The 20,124-nt window shown below is 44.7% G+C and overlaps 2 protein-coding genes across 2 annotated transcripts; both read left to right on the top strand.

Moving 5' to 3' along the window:
• Positions 1–7,913: 7,913 nt before the first annotated feature.
• Positions 7,914–8,867, top strand: LOC138794038 (olfactory receptor 6N1-like). The gene has a single exon (XM_069972805.1). It carries the CDS (start codon positions 7,914–7,916, stop codon positions 8,865–8,867), a length of 954 nt encoding a protein of 317 aa, XP_069828906.1.
• A 774-nt stretch (positions 8,868–9,641) lies between these two features.
• On the top strand, positions 9,642–18,594 carry LOC138794037 (olfactory receptor 51I2-like). Its single transcript, XM_069972804.1, has 3 exons — positions 9,642–9,738; positions 10,018–10,292; positions 17,647–18,594. Exons 1-3 carry the CDS (start codon positions 9,642–9,644, stop codon positions 18,592–18,594), a joined length of 1,320 nt encoding a protein of 439 aa, XP_069828905.1.
• The last annotated feature ends 1,530 nt before the right edge of the window (positions 18,595–20,124 follow it).

The following is a 20,124-nucleotide window of genomic DNA, read 5'->3' as shown; positions in this document are numbered from 1 at the left end:
CTGGTTCAGGGACTGTTTCAGTCAAGAAAGCTAAACCAGATCTTGCTCCGGATCCTTCCTCCTCAAGAGGTGTGAGTAAAAGGATCTAATGATCTCTAGAATCCCTGATCTGGACCTTTTTAGGAATCCTGTACTATCAATCAGTCCTAAGGCAACTATTCACTGACATCTTGCAGTTTCTGTAAGAGTCGGGGGAGCGGTACTTCCCGAAGTCCCTCTTAAAAACCAAACATGCGTGTCTATCATACTGGCACTGGAAATATCATCCCGACTGCTCGTTCAAGTTTCTTCCTCAGGTCCTGATGCAGGCAGTACTTGTCCAGACTCCTGAGGCTCGAGAGCTGGCGGAAGAATCTCACAACCCTTTTTAGAACATCTCCCACCAATGACTTGCCTAGTTCTGAAAATCCTCAAAGGGTCTCTGTATCTCTCAGAAAAAAAACAAACTAAATTAAGCAGTGCTTAGAGAATTCCACCTCAACAACAGACATCGCTGAAGAGACAGCTTCCTCCTTTTAATAAAACCTGTCTATCCTGGACCTACAACTACCCCTATGATAGGTGAACCCTGCGTGGCCTGGTGTGTGACAGATGTGGATATCAGCCAGTAGAGCCTTACTAGCTATCTCTGGAACGTCCCCTATCTTGGGGCCTTATGACAGCACTGAGGTCCCCTCCAAAGGCCAGCTGAGAGGGGTTTGATCCATATAAAGAGACACTTCAGTTCCTGTCCCACCTTTGGCGCTCATTTTCTTCCCTGGCCCCTTCACTTCTTTTTTTTTTTTTAAGTACTTTACTTGAAAAACTTCCTAAAGTGATACATCGTATCACAGATCAAAGAAATCATAGTCAAATATATAGGTATCACATCTGAATAAAGTAGAAATAAGTAGATTATGAAAGTTTTTCCATTTTCATGGCCCTTCACTTCTTCACCCCTGCCAGCAACCACCCAGCAGATTCTTCCTTACAGGGGCGTAGCTAATGTGTCATGGGCCCTGGTACAAGAGGTCAACCATAGTGGCTGTGCTGAGTTACTGCAGCTCAGCTCCCATACACTGTATCAGGTGCTGCAGTAACTCCACACAGCCACTACATAGGAAAGGAGGCCATTTGTTTGTGGCCCCGTTCCCAGTGCAGATATACCTGCAGGACCCCTGCAGACCTGCTGATCAGTGGGTTTTTAGCACCCTGGTCACATATTGTTATCCTATACTGGAGACAAAATATCAATATGTGGAATTGGAACTACCATATGGGGGTAATGGGGAAAATGCAAAGGGCATTTATGTATGTTACTGTATACAGTGGGTTTACTCCATTTACTGTATACCTGAGGCAAAAACTGAATTGGCGCCCCTCTCCCGTCCCCAAAATAATAGCAGTATAGAGGAAACAAGTGTTCTCACAATGCATATACTATTATATGGGGAAGCATCTATACGTTCTGCTAAGACCAACAGTGACACATCCTTACATTATACCTTAGGGGATACCGCCGGTTTTTATTTTTGTGCTTTCGTTTTTTCCTCCTTGTGTATATAAGGGTTATTTCCACTGGGGTGAAGGTCATTCCCCCTGAAGGACTTCTAGTATTACTAGTCTGATCTCTTATTGAGATCTATGCACTATAGATATAGCGATAGAATGCCGAGCGAGGATCAGTGCCATTACAGCGCAGACCCCAGCCAGAGACAGATGCTGGGATCTCTCCTCCGCAATCGCATCGCGCGTAGGGGGGGTCTGCGATCCCCCCACTAGACCACCAGATATGGGGGACAGCAAGCATTTAGATACAGCTGTCAAATTTGACAACTGCATCTAAATACTTAATTAGTGGGCACGGCGATCGGACCGTGCCCGCTAATAGCCGCACGACCCCCTCTGAACTCCCTTAGTGACGCCAGGACGTTCAGTAATGTCCTTGTGCAGCTAGGGGTTAAGCAGTTCTCACCAGATCATTATGATGGATATATGCAACACAATGAGAGAACATCCATCAGTGAGAGAATATCTATTATAAGTAATGTAGTGTAGTAGTATCATGGGGGGCTCTGGGGTCACCATCCTGCTGGGGGGCTCTGGGGTCACCATCATGCTGAGGGGCTCTGGGGTCACCATCATGCTGAGGGGCTCTGGGGTCACCATCCTGTTGGGGGGCTCTGGGGTCACCATCCTGCTGGGGGGCTCTGGGGTCACCATCCTGGTGAGGGGCTCTGGGGTCACCATCCTGCTGGGGGGCTCTGGGGTCACCATCCTGCTGAGGGGCTCTGGGGTCACCATCCTGCTGGGGGGCTCTGGGGTAACCATCCTGCTGGGGGCTCTGGGGACACCATCCTGCTGGGGGATCACCACCTTTAGGAGAGCAATGATGGGGCTAGGTGTTTGTTGGCATACAGTAGGTCAGGAATATGGAGCTGTCACTGGCCTGGCTCTTCCAGCACCCACACAGACTGTAACAGAGTACAAGCACCCCCTCCCCATCATCTCTTCCCCTAACTCGACCTCTGCCGCCCACAAGAAAAATGTTAGGGAGGCCAGAGCAGCCATATAGCAGGAAAGATTAACATGGGGTTAACATGGGGACGTCTCTGATCCCAGAACAGGCCTGTAGAGCAGCTGTATAACAGATCATTACAGCTGTCCTGCACTCCTGCTCCATCTCTGCTGATGCCAACAGGGATCTCTCATTCACCTGCTTTCTATGCTGATGACCCCCCAGCCTTCACTGCTGACCCCCCAGGCTTCACTGCTGACCCACCAGGCTTCACTGCTGACCCCCCATCCATCACTGCTGACCCCCCATCCATCACTGCTGACCCCCCATCCATCACTGCTGACCCCCCAGGCTTCACTGCTGACCCCCCCCATCCATCACTGCTGACCCCCCCATCCATCACTGTTGACCCCCCCCATCCATCACTGCTGACCCCCCCCATCCATCACTGCTGACCCCCCCATCCATCACTGTTGACCCCCCCCATCCATCACTGCTGACCCCCCCATCCATCACTGCTGACCCCCCATCCATCACTGCTGACCCCCCCACCCATCACTGCTGACCCCCCATCCATCACTGCTGACCCCCCCATCCATCACTGCTGACCCCCCCATCCATCACTGCTGACCCCCCATCCATCACTGCTGACCCCCCCCCCCCCAGCCTTCACTGCTGACCCCCCAGGCTTCACTGCTGACCCCCCAGCCTTCACTGCTGACCCCCAGCCTTCACTGCTGAACCCCAGCCTTTACTGCTGAACCCCAGCCTTCACTGCTGACCCCCCATCCATCACTGCTGACCCCCCAGGCTTCACTGCTGACCCCCAGGTTTCAGAGAAGCTGCTGCTTTTGCTGCTACCAACTAGATTCTTTGGTGTACAGTACTCCGCACCATCTCAAACTGCTGCCCCCTGCAGGCTGGGAGGAGAGAAAGCTGCCTGAGGAAAAGCTGATACTTCTCAATGAGAGATCAGTATAGTCATACTAGAAGTCCCCCAGGGGGAATAACCCTAGGGCTAGGGCTATGTGTGTAAAAAAAAAAATTATTAATAAAAAAATCCCCCCCCCCCCCTCAAAAAAAAAAAAAAAAGTTTGAATCATCCCCCTTTCCCCATTTTAAAGGTAAAAATAAAAAAAAATAAACATGTTTTTGCCGTTTTTCGCCCAAATTTAATTTAATTCCTGATCCCTCACGGTAAACGGCGTAAGTGTAAAAAAATTCCCAAAGTGCAAAATTGTGCATTTTTGGTTGAATCAAATCCAGAAAAATTTTAATAAAAAGTGATCAAAAAGTTGCATATGCGCAATCAAGGTACCGATAGAAGGGACAGATCATGGCGCAAAAAATGACCGCACAGCTCTGGGAGTCGGGTCATGACATCACCATTTTATCCAGGAAGTGACATCAACATGTTATCCAGAAAGTGACATCACCATGTTATCCAGGAAGTGAAGCCTTGATGCAGTAGTAAGTGCAGGGAAAAAACACTTTATAAGCATTTCCTGTAATAAGTGTATATTGGTAATTTGTATAACTTTTGGGGGGGCAATACAATACTTTAATAAAAATTTTCGCCGGACTTCTCCTGTAAGGTCCGGCTGTATCTCAGCCATCCACCCCAAATAGTGGCGTCACCCTTCCATCTAGCAAGTGACTGTCCTTCCCACCGCTACAACATCATCCGAGGGTCAGCACATCTCTATTACATGGAGTAGTTATTGTCAGAATTAGCTAGATTTGGCCGATTATCGCTCCGTGTAAAAGGGCCTAACTGAATAGGACAGTCGTTCACCTTAGAAAAAAGATGGACAAGCTTAAGACTGGTTAGAGCACAGTGCAAGTTCAGCCGCTCTTTACTGACAAGCACTCAGTTTTGTAGCAAGGACACTACAAGCCAGCTCCACCCAGAGCAGGGACCTGGGACTCGTACTACCCCAGTAGGACGGAAACCCGACACAGTGGAGCAGAAGACGGTTAGCTGAGATGACTGAGACTCATCCAAACGTGAGTTCGAAGATTTCTTCAAAAACGTAAGAAACACTTCACCCCATCCTAGCTGAATACTGTACCTATCCGGTCTCTATCTCCTGTCATCATTTCTACTATCTACTCAACTATCCACTTGTTGGACTATTATTGCTGATTATTTTTGCACTAAGTACCTGAGCACTGTTTGCAACTATTTGCACTAAGAAACCTTTTTCAAGTAAAGTTTACAAGTTGTTTAAAGTGGGACTCTGCACTGCACTTACACTCCGCACTTCACATCCGTCCTAACCAAGGTCTGGATGTCGTGTGTCCGGGGGTGGGTCTTACCACTCCATGACAAGTAGCCCCCAAAACACCAGAACCCACCAGCAGGCCCACCACCAGCAAACCGAGCGACGACAGCCATGCCTATAGGCTCTGGTCATATACTTATTCCTATTCTAGAGATGTAATAAGCTGACTACATAAAATAACTATTCCACCCCAGAAGACACAAGTCCTCAGAGATGTAAGAAGCAGCACGTGTGCATGAGGATACAATATAAAAGGATGGAGGAGAGAGACGCTCCAGGAACAAAGGGAGAACTGTATATCCTGACACGTCCTATCTGTAAGTCTCTTATTCTGGTGTGTAGGACTGGAGAAGAGAAGAGCTAGAGATGGGGGAGCTCTAGAAATGTCAGGGTTCCCTTAAGGTGATCTAATTTATATGTTTGTGTTTGTTTTTTTAAATAAATACATTATTGAACCCCAGTTATAGAAATGCCGGTAGATGGCAATAATTTATCCTTTATAATTGTACCACAAAATCCTCTGTTTTCTACATGTTCACATATTTTCTTACTCTTGAAAATTAAATACAGTAAATTTATATTTGCCAATCTGAGACACCAACAAGAGATGAGCGAATCTACAGTAGAATCAAAGCTGGATTCTGGTGTCTGCATTCTGCGGGGCTTTGAAGTCTGCTCTGTGCCGCTCCTCCCCGGGTGCTGGGAAAAGATGTATCCTGTTCTGGGAAACTGGGGAAAGTGAAGATTGTCTCATCTCTACTCCCAACCTCATAGTGATGGTGCAATGGGTGAGATCCAATTCCTTAGGATTATTACTCTCACCAACAAAGTCTCTGTGACCTAACAGTTATTTCACATAGCCCAAGATTATTTATAGGTGGGACGACTTATTGATATGTTATTATCTAGAGAAATGTCAGCATTATCATTACAGTATAGTACAAGCAAGGAGAGCCCCATCACAAGACATAGTAATCTACACGTGACTCTCACAACTGCGGATACTCCGACTTATAACCAGAACAGAGATCAAAATGACATCATTACCATCTGTATTCGGAAGGGGGGGGGGTATTTTCCCCAGTCAGGAAGAAAATCAATACAATTGCCCCAAGTTATTCTTCGTTTTCCTCTGGACTGGGTGGATGGGATAGTGGATGTGAGTCTTTTTCCATCACCTATTACTATTACTGTATGCCCCCCCCCCCCTTCCACCTACCATGAATACAGAATCCGCTCATAGCTTACATATATACATTTAGGGCATGATGAGTAGCATCCTATAAGGATATATGTAATACAATGAAGTGGTAATCTCTATGTGACCCCAATTCTTTGGCTGCATAATAGTAATGGATTAGTGGTGCACGTATTATATAACAAGAAGACTGAATGAATGAATATATATTATTATGTATGGTATCATATACAGTAGAATCTATAGGAGATAGAAAACTAAGGTATAGAGTTTTCACAGGAACCCAAAACCCTCAGCTTCTGTCTATAGAATATTACATATAGTGTTATGGACAGATGTACTGTATGTATCATACCTAACACTGAGATATAGTGGTGGATCATAGAGATGTAGGTATAGTCAGGATAAGGGACCAGGACAACAAAGGACAGTGTAGCCCTGACGCTGGCACCCGCCCCGCTGTCCCTGCCTAATTGCCTCAACAGCCCTAATGGCAGCGTACAACTGGTCGACCTTTTCAAGTCGGTAAGGGTCAGAGGTCCAAGTCAGTAACAAAAGGGTGGCGCAGTACAAAATGTGATCATAGAGAATAGTCAATGTCCAAAAACCAGAAGTCAGAATACCAAGTAATCAAATGCAGGGAACACTAGGTCAAAACAGACTAGTAAACTAGACTCTATCACAGGCAAGGAACACAGGGATGGGAGGATACTTATGCAGAGCTGAGCATACGGTCTGTCTCATCACAGGGAAATCCTTGGAGTCTAAATCGATCCAAATGTTCATGCAGATTTGTACTCTATTTTCATTAACTAAGTAGGTCCTATAAGTGTCTAGAGGACTAGTTTAGCTAAAAAAACTCATACACTACTTGCTACAGATGTGTCCACCCTCACCTTTTCGCTAATCTATATATCGTCAGTGATGACTGTGGTGAAATTATCGGTCGATCTCAATAAATTGAGGACATGACTAGTGTTGATCAGACTTAACAAACTGTTCAGGTTCAGCAACGTTTCTTGAATCCGAATGTTCGGCATTTGACTCTTAGCAGCTGGACAAGTTGAATGCCACCCTAGGGCTGCCAAAAAAACATGGATACAGCCTATGGCTATGTTTATACGTAGTATTTCCGTCAGTCTTTTGGTCAACCAAAACTAGAAGTGAGTCGAAAACACAGAATCTAGGCAAATCTTTCCATTATAATTTTTCCCTGTCAGTTCCATGCCTGACACTGGTTGAAAACAGACTGACCAAAAGGCTGATGGAAATACTATGTGTGAGCATGGCCTATGGCTGTATCCATGATTTTCAGGACACCCTTAGGGTATCATCTTACTTCTCTAGCCACCTGGAGTCAAAAGCCGAGCCTCTGGCCTCGGAGAATCTTGCCAAACCTGAAAAGTTCAGCAAGTCCGCTCAACACTAGTCCTGACCTTCACTCACTAATTGAAAACATAGGGTGGGTCTATGAGAGGAGTCACAGGGATGGTAATTGTGATTTCAATGAAGCATTTTGAGACCTCTGATTTCGTGTTGGGATATAGTAGTGAAAAGCTAGAAAGAAAGTTGTCCGACAGCATCCAGTAGTGCAAAAGAGCAAGGATTTATTCAAGCAACATACACTGTGCCAACTGGATGTTACAGGGTCTTTGCTTGGGATTGGAGATCCTCTGGCGTGCATCCCACATCTACTGAAGTAAAGGCAAATTCCAACATTTGGTGCTAGTGGACTACTCGTTTGATTGTGGTGAAAAGCTGTCATGAAATATTATTTCACCTAACTTATTTAATGACAGGGTGAGGATGGACACATCTGTAGGCCCTTAATGGTGAATGATGTGGAGAGATAAACTGTGGTAAAGTATCTTTACTTATGTTGTTCTAGATGTAAATAAAGTGCCACCTTATTGCATTGTTTTAGACGATTCTGATGGAAAATATGACATTCTCACCTTCCGTGTTGACGCTCAACTTTGGGGAATTAACTCCAGTGAAATATCTCTACTGGGTCATTGCTTTCATGGGCTATACAATGATTATGATTCTCAATGGTGTGGTGATTGGTACAGTGTGGTATCACAGGAGTCTTCATGAGCCCATGTACATCTTCATATCTGTGCTGTGTATGAATGGTCTCTATGGCAGCAGCGCCTTCTTCCCCAGTCTCTTAGTAAACCTGCTTCAGAAGAATCCATCCATTTCCTATATTGCTTGCTTTATCCAGATATTTGGCATCCACACCTATGGGGCATGTGAGATGACTATCTTGACCTCCATGGCCTATGACCGCTATGTTAGTATCTGTGATCCTCTGCAGTATAACAGGATAATGACGCCGTCAGTAGTCCTTAAGCTGGTCCTGGGAGCCTGGTTATATCCGAGCACACTGATATTCATCCTTATAATACTGGCGGTCAGACTTCCATTATGTGGCACCAATATCGTGAAGATCTACTGTGACAACTGGTCAGTGCTGAGACTCTCCTGCGTAGACACATCGGTCAACAACGTCTATGGACTCATCATCACTGCGGCTGTGCTCGGATTGCCATTCTTACTGATATGTTATTCTTATATCAGGATTATCAGGGTCTGTATGAAGTCCTCCAAGGATACTAAGGAGAAGGCTCTGCAGACCTGTACTCCACATTTCATCACCATAGTAAACTACCTTGCCGACCTTTTCTTTGAGATTACTTTATTTCGATTTCCTCTACCAAATCTACCATCTGAGCTCAAAGCCTTTATTTCGTTGCAGTTTCTGGTGGTTCCACCCATCCTGAATCCTGTCATTTATGGTTTAAAGATGAGGGAAATAAAGTCTAAAGTGAAGCAACTTTTATTAGGAAAACAAACAAAAATACAAGACAAAGTTACCGAATAAATGACTTATCCTGTACTGCTCCTGAGCTACATCCTGTATTATACTCCAGAGCTGCACTCAATATTCTGCTGGTGGGGTCACTGTGTACATACATTACATTACTGATCCTGCACTGATCCTGTGTTACATCCTGTATTATACTTCAGAGCTGCACTCACTATTCTGCTGGTGGGATCACTGTGTACATACATTACATTACTGATCCTACACTGATCCTGAGTTACATCTTGTATTATACCCCAGAGCTGCACTCACTATTCTGCTGTTGGCGTTAATGTGTATATACATTATTTCTGTAGTGATTAAAAATAAATAAATAACAAAAATTGTTAAATTGCATTTTTTTTTTCATTTCTTCAATAAATTATATTTACCCCATTATGATGGTATTACAGAATATAACTAATCCTGCAATAATCAAGTCTACTGTACGTCAATGAAAAAGTAAATAAAAAAAAAATATATATACTGTATATCAGGGAAAATAAGTGTTTGATTAATTAATGATTTTGCAGGTTTTCCCACCTACAAAAATGGTGAGTAACTTTTATTGTACATACACTTCACTTGTAAAAAAAGCTATTTAAAAAAATCCAGAAAATCATATTATATAATTTTTTTTTAAATATTTAATTTGCATTTTATTGCATGAAATAAGTATTTGATCAACTAAAAAGCACTAACAATTCTGTTTCTTACAGACCTGTTAGTTTATGTTTAAAAAGTTCCTCCTCCTACTCTGTAATCACGCAATCACACACCAACCTCTGTGCCATGGCCAAGACCAAAGAGCTAACGAACGACACCAAAGACAAAACTGTAGACCTGCATAAAGCTGTGATGGGCTACAGGACAATAGGCAAGCAGCTTGGCAAGAAGGCAACAACTGTTGGCGCAATTATTAGAACATGGAAGAAACACAAGATGACTGTCAATCTTCCTTAGTCTGGGGCTCCATGCAAGATCTCACCTCATGGAGTAAGGATGATTCTGAAAAAGGTCAAGAATTAGCCTAGAACTACACAGGAAGACCTGGTCTCTAAACTAAAGAGCACTGGGACCACAGTCTCTTAGATTACCGTTAGTAAAACACTACAATGTCATGGATTATATTCCTGCATGGCATGTAAGGTCGCTCTGCTTATACCAGGAAATATCCAGGCTAGTTTGAAGTTTACCAGTGACCATCTGGATGATCCAGAGGAGGCATGGAAGAAGGTCATGTGGCCACATAAGACCATAATAAAACTTTTTGGTATCAACTTAACTCCCCTTGTTTGGCATAAGAAGGATAAGCACAATTCCAAGATCATAGCCCCAATTGTGAAGTATGGGTGTGGAAACATCATCCGACTGCACCGTATTGAAGGGAGGATGGATGGGGCCATGTATTGTGAGATTTTGGCTGATAACCTCCTTCCCTCAGTAAGAGCAGTGAAGATGGGTTGTGGCTGGGTCCTCCAGCATGATAATGACTCGAAACACACAGCCAAGACAACTAAGAAGAAAACACACAGCCGGGACAACTAAGGAGGAAACACACAGCCGGGACAACTAAGGAGGAAACACACAGCCGGGACAACTAAGGAGGAAACACACAGCCGGGACAACTAAGGAGGAAACACAGGGACAACTAAGGAGGAAACATACAGCCGGGACAACTAAGGAGGAAACACACAGCCGGGACAACTAAGGAGGAAACCCACAGCCGGGACAACTGAGGAGTAAACACACAGCCGGGACACCTAAGGAGGAAACACACAGCAGGGAAAACTAAGGAGAAAACACACAGCCAGGGCAACTAAGAAGAGAACACAGCCGGGACAACTACGGAGGAAACCCACAGCTGGGACAACTAAGGAGGAAACACACAGCCAGGATAACTAAGGAGGAAACCCACAGTTGGGACAATTACGAGGACACCCAGAGCCAGGACAACTAAGGAGCAAACACACAACCGGGACAACTAAGGAGGAAACCCCCAGCAGGGACAACTAAGGAGGAAACACACAGCCGGGACAACTAAGGAGGAAACACACAGCTGGGACAACTAAGGAGGAAACACACAGCCGGGACACCTTAGGAGGAAACACACAGCCAGGACAACTAAGGAGGAAACACACAGCCGGGACAACTAAGGAGGAAACACAGGGACAACTAAGGAGCAAACATACAGTCGGGACACCTTAGGAGGAAACACACAGCCGGGACAACTAAGGAGGGAACACACAGCCGGGACAACTAAGGAGGAAACCCACAGCCGGGACAACTGAAGAGAAAACACACAGCCGGGACACCTAAAGAGGAAACACACAGCAGGGAAAACTAAGGAGGAAACACACAGGACAACTAAGGAGGAAACCCACAGCAGGGAAAACTAAGGAGAAAACACACAGCAGGGCAACTAAGAAGAGAACACAACCGGGACAACTACGGAGGAAACCCACAGCCGGGACAACTAAGGAGGAAACCCACAGCAGGGACAACTAAGGAGGAAACCCACAGCAGGGACAACTAAGGAGGAAACCCACAGCCGGGACAACTAAGCAGGAAACCTCCAGCCGGGACAACTAAGGAGGAAACACAGCCGGGACAACTAAGCAGGAAACACACAGCCGGAACACCTTAGGAGGAAACACAAAGACAGGACAACTAAGGAGGAAACCCACAGCCGGGACAACTAAGGAGGAAACACAGGGACAACTAAGGAGGAAGCACACAGCCGGGACACCTTAGGAGGAAACACACAGCCAAGACAACTAAAGAGGGAACACACAGCTGGGACAACTAAGGAGGAAACCCACAGCCGGGACAACTAAGGAGAAAACACACAGCCGGGACAACTAAGGAGGAAACACACAGCCGGCACAACTAAGGAGGAAACACACAGCCGGGACACCTTAAGAGGAAACACACAGCCAGGACAACTAAGGAGGAAACACACAGCTGGGACAACTAAGGAGGAAACACACAGCTGGGACAACTAAGCAGGATACCTCCAGCCGGGACAACTAAGGAGGGAACACACAGCTGGGACAACTAAGGAGGAAGCCCACAGCCGGGACAACTAAGGAGGAAACACACAGCCGTGACAACTAAGGAGGAAACACACAGCAGGGAAAACTAAGGAGGAAACACACAGGACAACTAAGGAGGAAACACACAGCCGGGACAACTAAGGAGGAAACCCACAGCAGGGAAAACTAAGGAAAAAACACACAGCCGGGACAACTAAGAAGAAAACATAGCCGGGACAACTACGGAGGAAACCCACAGCCGGGACAACTAAGGAGGAAACACACAGGCGGGATAACTAAGGAGGAAACACACAGTCGGGACAATTACGAGGACACCCAGAGCCAGGACAACTAAGGAGGAAACACACAACTGGGACAACTAAGAGGGAAACCCACAGCAGGGACAACTAAGGAGGAAACACACAGCTGGGACAACTAAGGAGGAAACACACAGCCGGGACACCTTAGGAGGAAACACATAGCTAGGACAACTAAGGAGGAAACACACAGCTGGGACAACTAAGGAGGAAACACACAGCCGGGACAACTAAGGAGGGAACACACAGCCAGGACAACTAAGGAGGAAACACACAGCCGGGACAAGAAAGGAGGAGACACATAGCTGGGACAACTAAGGAGGAAACACACAGCCGGGACAACTAAGGAGGAAACACACAGCCGGGACAAGAAAGGAGGAGACACATAGCTGGGACAACTAAGGAGGAAGCCCACAGAAGGAAAACTAAGGAGGCAACACACAGCTGGGACAACTAAGGAGGAAACCCACAGCAAGGACAACTAAGGAGGAAACCCACAGCAGGGAAAACTAAAGAGGAAATGCACAGCCGGGACAATTAAGAAGAGAACACAGCCGGGAAAACTAAGGAGAAAACCCACAGCCGGGACAACTAAGGAGGAAACACACAGCCGGGGCAACTAAGGAGAAAACACACAGCCGGGTCACCTTAGGAGGAAACACACAGCCAGGACAACTAAGGAGGAAACACAGCCAGGACAACTAAGGAGGAAACACACAGCCGGGACAACTAAGGAGAGAACACACAGCCGGAAAACTAAGGAGGAGACACACAGCCGGGACAACTAAGGAGGAAACACACAGCCGGGACAAGAAAGGAGGAGACACATAGCTGGGACAACTAAGGAGGAAACCCACAGAAGGAAAACTAAGGAGGCAACACACAGCTGGGACAACTAAGGAGGAAACCCACAGCAAGGACAACTAAGGAGGAAACCCACAGCAGGGAAAACTAAGGAGGAAATGCACAGCCGGGACAATTAAGAACAGAACACACCCGGGAAAACTAAGGAGAAAACCCACAGCCGGGACAACTAAGGAGGAAACACGCAGCCGGGGCAACTAAGGAGAAAACACACAGCCGGGTCACCTTAGGAGGAAACACACAGGACAACTAAGGAGGAAACACGCAGCCGGGGCAACTAAGGAGGAAACACACAGGACAACTAAGGAGGAAACACACAGGACAACTAAGGAGGAAACACACAGGACAACTAAGGAGGAAACACACAGCCGGGACAACTAAGGAGAGAACACACAGCCGGAAAACTAAGGAGGAGACACACAGCCGGGACAACTAATATTGAGTTCTGTTTTTCTATTGTATCCATACAGTATATCAATCAACAGAATGCAAAATAATTATTTATGACTCAAACAATGTGATTTTTCAAGGCCAGAGTAGGCCATGCCCTTCCAGCCATCTTTTCGTTGATAAATCTACTAGGAAAAATGGAGCAAATGTTGTGTACGCTATATATAATGTTTTTTTTTTAAATCTTTTTATTTCTGTAATAACTTTTGGAATATTTTGAAGTGTCAGGGAAAGAGGGCATCCCATTGCACTGGGTGATAAACGTTTAGCATACTATTCTTAAGTCCCTCAATTATATGAACAATATATCCAGGATAAGAAAACAAAAATAGCTCACATGAACACATTGCATGGTGCAATCTCCCCAGACCCCAATCCTTAAGAGACAAGTTGTAAGTAACCTTAATGTACTTCAAGGAACCTCATTAAACTCCAGCTCCATTCTCCAATCAATGCTCCCATCGGACTTAGCATATAAAGATCTGATCTACAGAAAGAAGCCCTGACTAGAAAGGACTTGGAGCAGCTGCTGTAGATCTCTACTCCATGCAGCTTCTTAGTATCGGCAGCTGACTGTGAGTATTTGCTTACGTAACCTTCACTATAATCCAATTTAAAGATGTTTTTGAAAATGTTTCATATATATATATATATATATATATATATATATATATATATATATATATATTTATAAAAATCACATTTCAGAATACCTTAATAGAATAATATAAATTTATTATCCTTCCCAAAAATACATTCAGGAATCATTGGTGGAAAAACTCAAAAGTTTGTAAAAATTGAACTTATAAGGAAGGTACCGTATTTTCCGGCGTATAAGATGACTTTTTAACCCCCGAAAAATCTTCGGGTACCAGAGCCTCTGTCATTCTTACGAAGCTCTCCCGGCAGCCGAGCGTCTCCGAGCTTCTCCGAGGAGATGCTCGGCTGCTCGGGAGAGCTTTGGGGATCCCTAGGGCAGTCAGTGTATGTCACACTGTGCCGGAAAAGGGACAGGAGGCGCCCGGAGGCCGGGAACGGGCCCCAGGTGAGTTAACTGGTTTTGTTTTTTTTTAAATTTAGCTGCAGTTAACCTCTGAGGGGTTAACATTTTCTGACATATAAGATGAACCCCTGACATTTTTCTTGAAAGTCAGGGGTCTTCTTATACGCCAAGTCGCCTTATACGCCGGAAAACACGGTAGTTATATCACATACATTTGTTAACAATTCACATTTACTGTATAATATGTCTACTTTTTGCATCATTTGGCGAGTGTCTTCTTAACTTTTTAAAGGGCTTAGAAGATTATCAACAAATTGTCAGGCAATGAAAATTATTATTATTATTATTATTTTTTTTTTTAAACAACACATTTCTAAAATGGTTTTGAAAGACCTAAATATTAGAAACCCCAGAAATAACCCCATTCTAAAAACTGCACCCCTCAAAAAAATCACAACAAATTTATTAACTATAAAATCTATATAGATGGTTCACACACGTTATTAATACTAGTGAGGGTATTTTATAGAATTTATTAGAATTAGACCATAAAAAGGAAAAATGTACATTGTTCTAGAATTATATAGTTTCGGCTTTTCTAATTTTTTGTAAGAAACACAGGAGAATGAGTAGCCCAGAAGTTGTTGTGCAACAGAAGTATTAAGGGCTCAGATGGAAAGGAGCACCATTTTGGATGGTTAGCGTGGCTTTTGCTGGCATTGTTTCCCTGCACCATTGTATTTGCATTGCCCCTGTGATACCAGTGCAGTGACCTTCCCCCCCAGAAGTTACCCCTATTTTGTAAACTATACCCCTCAAAAGAGTTATCTAGTTTGTGTAGAGAACATTTAGGTATTTGAGTTACGTTTTTGGCATTAGGTCATAAAACTAAAATGTTATTTTATTCTTTTTAAATTAATTTGTACATTGAATTCAAATTGACCATACAGTTAGGGCACACGGCAAGTCTCCAAAGGGGAAGAGCCCCATTTTCAGGGCAGATTTAGCTGACATGGCTTTAGTGCACCATGTCACAAATGTCTCTGAGATACTGGTAGAGTGGGGACCCCCCAATAAGTGATACCATTTTTTCATCTATACTAGAATTTATTTAAAGGGGTAGTGCGGCGCTAAGAAATTATTCACAAAATAACACACATTACAAATTTATACAACTTGGTAATGTATGTTATGTCTGTGAATCGCCTCCTTCCCTGTGTCCCACCACCCCCGCACGGGTACCCGGAAGTGTGGTGCATTATACATACCTGATCCGTGTCGCGCCCCTCCGCCATCTTGTGCCAGGACGTAATCTTCGGCCGGCCGAACAGCTCCGACCGTCCCTAGTGTCGGCCACCCTCTGCAGCGTCATCAGATGCTCAGCCGCGATTGGCTGAGCACAGTTATGCTGACCCAAGAGACGCGCCACGCATAACTTTAGGCCTCATTTGAAAATGTTTCAGGAACCTGTTAATGGAAAGGCCGTTCTTTGTGGTGTACTTGGCACCATAACAATCAATCTGCGGACGGATTCCTCTGCCTATTTTTTCAATCAGGATGCAGGGATTTTTCTTCTTTACCAGCCATAACATTTTGTAGCTGCATGAGTGCTAGTTTTTTGTGGAGCAAGTTGTATTTTTTTAATGGTACTATATAATGTGTTTATTTATTTATTTGTCTGTTTTTGGTAGTGGTGTGTAACGGCAACATCTGTGTCCCTTACCCTCTACCCGCTCTGGGTTGCATCTTCCTTTCTCTCAACTTCTGGCAGCTTCTCTTGCTCCGAGCTGGCCTCCTGGAAGATTTTGTGTTAACACAGTTAACACAGTGTATTGAATAACGGCCATTAAAATAATTGACTTGTCTCGAAACAGCGGCCAAAAATAATTGACAGGCTTTCATGTTCACTGTACTGTGCATGGAAATCAATGGTTAACTGATTTCCACGCACACCCATATGGCTGGCAGATTTAAATGGGCTTTAGGTAATGTTCCTGCAGCCAATAAGGCAGTATCAGCTGCAGGAACATCTAAAACAACGGCCACTGATTATCAGTGTGAACAAAATAAATCCACTTTTAGGGTATATTCACACGGGCGGGCTCGCAGCGAGATTCTCGCTGCGAGCCCGGCAGCTCCTGGCAGTTCCCATACACTACATACAAGTATGTAGTGTATGGGAACTGCCAGGACCTGCCGGGCTCGCAGCGAGAATCTCGCTGCGAGCCCGCCCGTGTGAATATACCCTTAAAGGGACTACGAGGCTTCAGTGCATGATCATTGCATCACTGATATAATGTTGTGGTATAGAGGCACTGTATGGAGCATTGCCCAACAAACACACAGCCATGCCAGGCCTGCGACTGTTATTAGACACCCAGCTACAATATCAAGCATTGAAATTCGCAATCAAGGAGTGCCAATGGCAACAAAACAAGCCCCTTCCCACCTTATATGCCATAGTCAGCTGGGTCTCAGTTGTGGGGGTCCAACAACTGAGACCCCAAGCGATCCCATGAATACTTTACTTGGTTTTCTCCAGAACCACCATAGAGAATAAATGGAGCAGTGACGCTCATGTGTGTCCTGCCTCTCTACTCTGACTGGAGACTTGGGCCCCCATTTTCAGAACAGGTTATAGTGGTCTGAATCTCACCTATCAACATGCTATTCCTTATTCTTTAGATAGGAAAAAACTAAGATGGAAATATCTCTTTAAGGGCTAAAAGTGACTCTGTACTGGCATGTAGCTGTCTCCCAACCACTGTTACCATGTTGTAAAGGTCCTAACGCAGTGTACGGTTTGGCGGTTGGCCTTTCTCCCGATGCTGGGCGTGGATGTTCTAGACCACACCAGATTGACTCTGCCGCTAAGCAATTAAGGTAGTTTTTCTTCAAAATAACGGCAACCGGAGAAAGGTCTATCTCTGGAATGGACACTGAGTGAGGACTACAACGTGGTACCGGCATTTGGGGGGCGGGCGTCTACAGAGTCACCTTAAACTAATGAGAATGGACTCGGCTGTGTTTTATTTTAGTGAATGTCTAGTTTTATACTACAGTGTCACCAACGGCAATGACTTACAAGTCCTAATCTTTAGTAAAGCTTTCTCTCTTCTCTTCTTCAGCAAAATCTCAAATTTCACATGGAGAACAAGACATCTTTTTACCCTCCGTATCTGACATTGTACTATGGGGAAATATCTTCGGAAAAAAACATCTACTGCTCTGTCGTTGTGTTTGGATACCTTCTGATCATCGCTATCAATGCTGCCGTGATATCTACCATAGCTTTACACAAGAGCCTACATGAGCCCATGTACATCTTCATAGCCGCCCTCTGTATCAATGGCTTGTATGGAAGCACTGCCTTCTTCCCGGGACTGCTTTATCAACTACTTCAGGAGACTCACATAATTTCATACGTTGCCTGTGTGATTCAGGTATATTGCATTCACACATATGGGTCATTCGAAATGGCCATTCTACTTTCTATGGCCTATGACCGCTATGTGAGTATCTGTAACCCTTTGAGATATAACACCATAATGACCTCATCTAAAGTCTACCTGTTGATCACCGGAGCTTGGATTTTACCTAATATACTCATTGGGGTGCTTCTCATATTGACCATAAGGCTTCCATTATGTCAAATCCAAGTCTTGAAGCTCTACTGTGACAACTGGTCAGTGGTGAGACTCTCCTGTGTTGACACAACGGTCAATAATGTCTTCGGGCTTTTTGTTGTTTTCTCATTACTTGGTGTTCCTTTACTTGCTATACTTTATTCTTACATAAAGATATTCAGGATCTGCATGAAGTCATCGAAGGAAGTCCGAGAAAAGGCTCTCCAGACCTGCACTCCTCATCTCATCACCATAGTCAACTTCGTAGTTGATACACTTTTCGAGATACTTTTATACCGTTTTGTCCCTTCTAAGCTGCCGTATGAGTTTAGGGTTATCATGTCATTGCAGTTCATTGTAATCCCGCCAATTTTAAACCCATTTATCTATGGAGTGAAGATGGCAGAAATAAAAAAACGGATGTTGGCACCCTTTGAGAGATGTGGTTAAAAAGCGGGTCAAACATTTCACTATGATGCCTGGGAAAACATGACCAATGTGTCAAAAATATGCACCCGCCTGCTTAGGTTTTAAAGGAGAAGTCTGGAAATTTTTTTTATTTAAGTATTGTATTGCCCCCCAAAAGTTATACAAATCACCAATATACACTTATTACAGGAAATGCTTATAAAGTGCTTTTTATCCTGCACTTCCTGGATAACATGGTGATGTCACTTCCTGGATAACATGGTGATGTCACTTCCTGGATAACATGGTGATGTCACTTCCTGGATAACATGGTGATGTCACCCAGAGTCAGGTAGGGCTGTGGCCTCTGGAGAGGATGATAGCAGGAGGACACTAAGGGACATAGGGCAATGGAGGGACACCAAGCATCCCTCTACCATCATCCTCTCCAACAGCCACAGCCCACACAGCTCTGGGAGTCGGGTTGTGACATCATCATGTTATCCAGGAAGTGACATCACCATTTTATCCAGGAAGTGACATCATCATGTTATCCACGAAGTGACATCACCATTTTATCCAGGAAGTGACATCACCATGTTATCCAGGAAGTGACATCACCATGTTATCCAGGAAGTGAAGCCTTACTGCAGTAGTAAGTGCAGGAAAAAAGCACTTATACGCATTTCCTGTAATAAGTGTATATTGGTAATTTGTATACCTATAAATCCTATCAATATTCCTTTAATGATGTTGGCTTTTATGGGTATGGATAATCCTTGTCAAAGATAGTTTTTTTTTCCGCAATTCCTGCTTAGCCCCTCCCTCAAACACCTTTGATGCCAAAGCAATAGAATATGTGCTTAAAAGGGAAGGTTGAGCCCCCCAAAATATATACAAGCACAGACAGTACTGAATCCCTATCTCTACCTGTAAATAATATACGAAATGGAGAGAAAGGAGCTGCTGCACCTCACACCTATGGCTGACACTAATGCCTCTCGGCTACATTTACAAACCAACGCCAGGATGTTGGTATACAATTTGAACAAACCATATTGCCCCATGTACCACGTGCCAGTCTCCTGGTTCACATGGGTCCCTACACTAACTCCACACTGTGTCGGTCAGCAACCGCTAACCCCGCAAAGCGTGCACAAACAGGGAAGGAAGGCTATGGAATGGCCCTGCAGCCCCAATGTCACAGGACCCAAAGTGCCCCCCCAAAAAAAAAACAAAAAAAAAAACAGTTGGGGCCACCGGCGGAGAAAGCTGCCGCCAAACAACACAAGTATGAATTTGCTCTTGTACTCACCATTACTGCTGCAGATAGAATTGGAAAGATAGGAGGTACTGACATTTCTCTCTATGTCGTACCTGTAAATAATGTAAGCACAGATAGTACTACCTCCCTGCCTCTTCCTGTACATAATGTAAGAACAGATAATAGTACCTCCCTCCCTCTACCTGTACATCATGTAAGCACAGATAGTACTACCTCCCTGCCTCTACCTGTACATAATGTAAGCACAGACAGTACTTTCTCCCCCCCCCCCTCATCTCTAAGATATT

This window comes from Dendropsophus ebraccatus, chromosome 5 (genome assembly GCF_027789765.1).
Source record: "Dendropsophus ebraccatus isolate aDenEbr1 chromosome 5, aDenEbr1.pat, whole genome shotgun sequence".
Classification (NCBI taxonomy): Eukaryota; Metazoa; Chordata; class Amphibia; order Anura; family Hylidae; genus Dendropsophus; species Dendropsophus ebraccatus.
The sequence above is the reverse complement of the archived record's forward strand: the minus strand, read 5'-3'. Positions and strand labels throughout refer to the sequence as shown.